This window comes from Melozone crissalis, unplaced genomic scaffold (assembly GCF_028551555.1).
Source record: "Melozone crissalis strain CALT ecotype California unplaced genomic scaffold, PUWL_Pcris_2 ptg000023l_1, whole genome shotgun sequence".
Taxonomy (NCBI): Eukaryota; Metazoa; Chordata; class Aves; order Passeriformes; family Passerellidae; genus Melozone; species Melozone crissalis.
In genome coordinates, this window is record NW_026535801.1 from 31827679 (window position 1) to 31834994 (window position 7316).

General features: G+C 44.5%; 1 protein-coding gene across 5 annotated transcripts in view; it reads left to right on the plus strand.

Moving 5' to 3' along the window:
* KALRN (kalirin RhoGEF kinase) overlaps window positions 1-6240 on the plus strand; it is a 459777-nt gene extending 453537 nt beyond the window's left edge. For all 5 annotated transcript variants that reach the window (XM_054277949.1, XM_054277952.1, XM_054277950.1 and 2 more), the window contains 5 exons: window positions 72-236; window positions 1099-1177; window positions 2319-2519; window positions 3387-3525; window positions 5648-6240. In XM_054277949.1, coding sequence (XP_054133924.1) covers window positions 72-236; window positions 1099-1177; window positions 2319-2519; window positions 3387-3525; window positions 5648-6193 — 1130 coding nt within the window. In that variant the 3' untranslated portion in view covers window positions 6194-6240. The remainder of the gene's footprint in view (window positions 1-71; window positions 237-1098; window positions 1178-2318; window positions 2520-3386; window positions 3526-5647) is intronic.
* Window positions 6241-7316: the final 1076 nt, after the last annotated feature.

The window sequence follows — 7316 nt, forward strand, 5'->3', positions numbered from 1 at the left end:
GAGAAAGCCTCAGCCCTGAGCTCGCACAGCGAGCGCTCCCCTGAGCTCCCCCCTCTCCCTGTGTCCCACAGGCTCGCAGGTCTGGCAGCAGTCAGTAGCCTCAACTCTGGACACGTACCTGGTCATCGAGGACCTGTCCCCAGGCTGCCAGTACCAGTTCCGAGTGAGTGCCAGCAACCCCTGGGGGATCAGCCTGCCCAGCGAGCCCTCCGAGTTCGTGCGGCTGCCAGAGTACGGTGAGTGCGGCTGCGGGGGAAACTGAGGCACAGGGAACACACCTGGGCTCTGGAGGGTCTGTTTGGATGGGTCCTGATAAAAGCTGGGATCCTGGAACAACTAGGGATGTAAGAGAAAGCCTGGGAGGTGCTCAGAGCTAGCTGCTGCTCCAGAAAGGATTTTTGTGTCTTCACCTCCATCCAGGCTCAGAGCCTGCCTCTGCCACAGAGGCTATTGCAGATTCCAAGCAGGTTCCTGCTTTCTATCCCAAACTATTTCTTGTCTTTATCTCTGCCCAGTGGGCTGCATGTCCTGGCTGGTGTTTGTCCTGCCTTTGCAGTGATGTTAGCAACAGCTGCAGCTTCTGGTGGGCACCCCAGCTGGGGGCTGCAGTTCCACATGCTAAATATCCCCCCTTGAGCAATGCAGCTGGAATGGGAATGCTGTGATGGAGGCAATTCCCAACATTCAGTGCTGCAGGAATTTGGGGCACAGCTCACTCTCAAGTGCTGTGAGCAGAGCCCACTTTTCCCATATTTTAGCAGCCCTGGTGTGGAGCTAGGTCTGTGACTGGCTTGGACAGCTGGTGCTGCAAGGAGCAGGAGCTGACACAGCATAGCTCTACCCCCATCTCTGAGGCCCTTTTCACCCCAAAACTGCAAGGACAGTTTTGTGCCCCCTTTATCCATACCTTCCCCTGGGGAGCTCTGGCATTTAGTGGTCCAGCACACTGGAGCTGTGCCTGAGCAGTAGGAAACTGGACTCCTAGTGATAATGTTTCCTGTTTTAATAATAAAGTCTCACATAATTTTCAAATATGCTGTTTACAGTCCACAGCAAACTGTCTTTATACCTTCTTCCATATTCTTTGTTCTCTCAAAGACTCTGCTGCTGATGGTGCCACTATTTCATGGAAGGAAAACTTTGACCTTGCCTATGCAGAGCTGCATGAGATTGGGAGGTAATGCTAACCCTGCTTATCACTGCAATAAAACACTCAAACAATGGCTTGAAGCTTTTTCCTTGGTGAGGAGTTTAGGTTACTTTTGTAGTTAGCTTGAAAACTGCTGCTCTTGTCAAAGAGCATTGCATATCAGATACTGATGAAAATACTGAATAAATTATGTTTTTCAAGGTAAGTTCTGATTTGAAAATTGCAGATTGGCAAACTGGTGAGCAATTAGGCAGCCGGATCTCTGGCAGTTGGTATCTTCTCTGTCATCTCTGATTTGAGGTCTTGTTTTGAAGTCGTGATGATTTACTGGCTCTGGATAAGCTTAACCCCAAAGACTGAGTTTGCCAAAACACTTGGGCCTATGACTGACATATCTTTGCTGATTGGGAGGGTGAGTTGAACAGAGCCTTTTAGGAGCTGCACATGTTGTCAGCCCTTTGTCCTCTCCACAGATAACAGATAAGGGGCATGCAAATAATTCAGGTTAATGCAATTATTTCTTCAGCTCAGATGTCAGAGACAATTTTAGGGCTGGAAGGGCAGGAGTCCTTCTGGTTCTGTAAAAAACTGAGATGTATTACTAAGAGCTCAAGTTCATGGTTTCACTGTGTAGTTTTACTTTCAGGAATGGTACTATGGTCTGTAGGAGTTTCCTAAATGCTTTCCTGATAGCTTTTTTCCTAATTTCTTACTGTGTGTCTGAAAAAATGAGACAGAATGGTAGGTCAGTGATTATTTAACATGAGTTTTCTTTCAGTTGTTTGAGAAGGTTTGGTCTCTTTAATAAAACAGCTGGAGAAGGGAGACCCACAGCTAAAATAAAAGGAGATAGAACCTGTAAAAGTGGCAGCAAATTGAACCCAGGGGAGGTTGTTAGAGGATATCAGTGTGGCTGCACAAAGCAAAGTGACACCGTTTGCTCTCAGTGTTTGCTAATCCCCAAAGAATCTCTACACCCAGGGTAAGAGACAGAGGGCCTTTGTTGGAAAAGGTTATGAACAACTTGTTAAACCTGATGCCTTGTGAAATATTAATGTGATGAATCAAAAAAAAAAACACTTGGAAAATCACTGTGTTATTGTGCTAAAAACTAGGCATGATTTATTCATGAAGCCACCTCATTATTTTGTTTTCTTTGTAATTTCAGGGGTCGATTCTCCATAGTAAAGAAATGTGTCCACAAAGCCACCCGGAAAGATGTTGCTGTAAAATTCATTAGTAAAAAAATGAAAAAGAAAGAGCAGGCAGCACATGAAGCAGCTTTGTTACAACACTTACAGCATCCTCAGTACATCACTATCCACGATACCTACGAGTCTCCTACTTCTTACATCTTAGTTTTGGAACTGTAAGTACACAGAGCTTGGATTTAAGATTTGGGTAGGAATCCCATTAAAGCCAAGCATAAAGATCACCCTGAGTTCAGCAGGAACAAGATTTTATGGATTGAGATGTCAAATGAAATAGCCATTTTCTGCAGAGCTTGCACTGCCTTTTCTTTACAGGGAGTAAGATTAAGAGGGACAGATAAAACTGCTGTCTCCTTGGGTGAAGCTTGGGTAATTTGTGCCACTGAAAAGCATCAGACCTACTTGGGCAGTTTTGTCCACATTTTACAGTTCAGTAAAAGTGTTTCAGCTAGGTCAAAGCCTTCATCATTCTAATACCTTTTGGTGAAAAGACCTGTGTAGCAACCGTGCTTGTCCGGTAAGAAAAACAGCAACCAAACTCCAAAATGCTTTGCCATGGTATATCCAACAAAGTATATCTGGGCTATTTCATTGTTTGTACAGATAAATAAACTAGGTGGAAAACTTTTATTGGGTTAGTTTTCCCACAGAAAATATTACCAGCTGAAAATGTCAATGATTTTTTCCTCCAATTATGTAACTAGTTCTGTAAATAAATAGATGGATCCAAATAATTAAGAAGTTCTGTTTCCAAAGGGATTGTCTCTGTCTATTGAATCCATCCTTAAGCAAATGAGTTTACTTTAAGAGTGTTGCTAAATTTGTCAAGGACTGGAGATAACAATTGAGGATTAATCATTCTACCACTTCATGGCCTGCAGTATCCTGAGATATCATTAAATACTTGTCAGGTCTTGCATTTTATTTTCCTCCCTTTTTTAGGTCACAAAATTTTGTTTTCAGACATTAACTGTTCCTAGAGGTGCCATGTGATGTTTCATGCACAGGGTTTGGTTTGTTTGCAGGATGGATGACGGCCGTCTCTTGGATTATCTGATGAACCACGATGAGCTTATGGAGGAGAAGGTGGCCTTCTACATAAGAGACACCATGGAAGCCTTGCAGTACCTCCACAACTGCAGAGTGGCTCACTTGGACATAAAGGTAGGAACAAATGAGAATGATGCTGTTCTGCTGTGCCCTGGAACAGAGAGTTCCCAGCTGTACAGACAGGGAGGAGGTGCAGGCTGTACCCCACGGAGATGATCACTAAATGGACAAGCTGCTGATCAGAGAAAGGAGTTACTGACCTGCAGCACCAGGTCTCTGCCTTCAGACAAGAAATGCAGCTTTCCCCTTGATTCCCTGGTTTGTCCCCAAGAGCTTTCTGGATTTAATGAAGGAGGAGAAGGAGACAGTCAGAGAGACAAGAGTGAGATGTCACCAGCACCTGTCTGAAGGGAAACTATGAACAATTCTATGGAGTTTGGTTTGGGCTCACACTCAGCCACCAAGCTCCCAGGGCAGAGCTGGCTTGTGCCAGGCTGGCAGGGGCAAAGGAAAAGGAAAGCAGCACACTACATTGTGCTGGACAGCCTGAGAGGGGAACTGGGTGGGAAATACACCCAGGGAAGGGTTCAGAGAAGAACAAAGGACAAGTTGCACTGTGGAGGAGAAATTGGGGTATTCTCTAACGTCACACTCAGACCAGTACAGCTTGTACCTGCTTTTGTGAGCACACATGGCAGGAGGCACTGTACTATCCTGGATTTGGCATTGTATTCCTGTCCTCCCCAGCATCCCAGTTACCTTGGATGACAGAGAATTAGCCACTGAAATTGTGATCAAGTGTTTCAAGTTTTGTGATCTGCAACATTGATTCTGGTTGCCAGGGATATCAGATAATCTATAACACTTTGTAGACTTACATGACAATTAAAAATAGAGAATGAGGGATGAATTTAACTTTCTTATATAGTGGAAAATCCAGCTTCAGGGAGATTTAGTCTCATCTCTCTCAGCCCCAGGCATTTCAGATGAAATGATACTTTCATTCTTCTGCTGCCTCTACCCCTACAAAAAAATCCCATTTGTACAGGGCCTTATAAGAGAATTAGACACAAAAGGCTAAATCATCTTGGTTTCTTTCTATGCATTTGTTTGGTTTTTTTGCTTTATTTATATGACCTGTCAAAAAGTAGGTATTACTGAGGTAAGAAACTGCAAAGAATTCTCTGTTTGATCATAAACAAAGAAACAAGGTGGGAAGCTAATTTTCTGTGACCTCTCTGCAGTTCCCCTGAATGAGGGATGCTAAATAAAGTACTTTCTGTTGCTAAGTGGGAAGCAGGAGATGCACTGGTAGTGACAGCAGACCTGTCCATGGATTGTATTGTCCCAGGATGAGCAAGAGAAGAGACTGGAACAGCCATGTTCCAGTTAACTTTGCTTTATAGCTTTATATATATATATATATATATATATATATATATATATATATATGCCATAAGGCAGAAGTAAAATATGCGTGAGGTTAAGGGAGAGAAAAAAGCATCTAGAAGGGTGCAAGAAATAAATTCAGACATCATTTCAGAGCCAACAAAGGAAGGATAATCCATGTTAAGTCCCCAGAAGAGTGTGTATAGGTAATGCTTAGTATCTCTCACTGAGAGGGAGACCTTAAATACTGAGAGCTGCTAAAACAGACAGAAAACCAACTGGGATTAAATGTAATTTTACTCTGTCTTGGAAAGCATGACTGTGTCCTGGTGTATGTAGGGGAACTCCATGTCAATTGACAGCAACAGTAATGGCACACACCAGTCCCTCCCAGGGCAGTGGGTGCAAAATTGAACATTTACTTCATGAAGAACATTTCTGCTGCAAGTTATGCACACTTACTTAGCCAGCTGTCATCTGAACAAATGGAATCTAAATAAACTGATCAGATATATATAAGTCTTATTAAAATTTAAAAATCTGTCAGTGCTCTTAATCTGCAGAGATTCGTTTGGGAATATAAACTGTAAGTATTTGGGACAAAGTGCAAAATCCCAGTGTGTTGCCCTAGTGCAAAAGAGGATCTGATCATTGCAACTGCAGCATTGATCTGAATTTAGAGCGAACAGCAGCTGAGCTGGTTCCTTATCATTCACTCTCCTGATCTCTCCCTTGCACATGTGATTACATGCAAGTTTTGATTAACTATTAAGCCTACATGAATCCTACACATTTTATTTGCCAAAATATACTTATGATTAAGTTTATTTCATTGTCTTTTCAACAGCCAGAAAATCTGCTCATTGATTTGAGAATCCCAGTGCCTCGAGTCAAGATCATTGATTTGGAAGATGCAGTTCAGATCACAGGTCATTACCATGTCCACCACCTCCTTGGAAACCCGGAGTTTGCAGCCCCTGAAGTTATCCAAGGCCTTCCTGTCTCCCTGAGCACGGATATCTGGAGCATTGGGGTCCTCACCTACGTCATGTTAAGTGGTGTCTCTCCGTTCCTGGACGAAAGCAAAGAGGAGACTTGCATCAATGTGTGTAGAGTGGATTTCAGCTTCCCACACGAATACTTCTCCGATGTGAGCCACGCCGCCAGGGATTTCATCAACGTTATCCTGCAGGAAGACTTCAGGAGGAGGCCGACAGCAGCCACTTGTTTACAGCATCCGTGGCTGCAGCCGCACAATGGCAGCTATTCCAAGATCCCACTGGACACCTTCCGCCTGGCGTCCTTCATCGAGCGCCGCCGGCACCAGTACGACGTGCTCCCGGTGCCCAGCGTCAAGAGCTTCCTGCTGAGCAGGATGAGCCCGGGCACGTAGTGCCTCCATCCACGGCCCCTCCGCCGCTGCTCCTGAGCCTGGGCCGGGAGCGCGCGGATCCCTCTGTACATATCCCACATCAATGTCTGCCTTTCCCCAGCTGCAGGGTGGGAATCACTGCAGACGTGGCAATGGGACCAAGGCCAAGGGGGTGACAGCAGCGGGGACACGCTCCCTCTCTCGGGGCACATGAGGGACGCATCCACTGCCAAAAAAGGACTGCAGGAAGCAAACACCAACTGGGAATGAGAGCCAAAATTGCAGTTGCCTTAATCTTTGTGAGGCAGCCTTATAAGAAATCCTCTTGATCTTGCTGAACTGAATTACTGAATTCAAAATGTACAAAAGACTAGAAGTAGGATAGTGGGGGGGAGTGAGACCAGGCTGACCTTAGCACGTACTGCAGAACTGGACCGGTCAGTTTTTGCTGAAATCATTGCAAGCCCGCTCCAGGTTATCAGTCAGACTTCTCATGCCCCATCTGCCCAGGTCTGCCATGATTTCAGTGGGGACTTTGCCTGCATAGGACATGCAGGATCAGGCTCCAGTCACTGCTGGATCAGCTGCCATGGTGGCGTGGCTTGGGAACATTCATGTTGCATGATAGTGCTCAGACCAAAATCCTCCATGAAGCCCCTCCTTGGGCTTTCTGCTGTGTGAAGTCAACGTGCAGCACCTTTCAGAGCTACGATTAAGCCAATGAATTCACTGGAGCATACAGCTGGTTCTGATTAAGCACAATGGGACTGTGGTGGGTTTTTTAAAAGCATTTTATACACATTGTACAGAAATCTTTTGCAAAACCTGTGCATTGAGAAAAGGCAGAGTCCAATTTTTGCAGTATCTGTAAACTAGATGACGATGGTGATGAAGACAATTTTTTCTATCACAGGTTTTCAGTATACATATATTGTATCATAGATATAAATATATATAAATATAAAGGATCCTGTTCCATTTCTAGCTTCAGAATTGCTTGGCCCAAAGTCCATCTAAGCCTTTCAGAGTGCAGTAGGAGTGGTGAGTTCATTCTTGTGCTTACAGCTTGAAAATCGTTTTCAGTGTTTAAATCATGTCATTTGTTTCATTTCCAAACTTGTAAATATCGCTCAGCGACCATTTG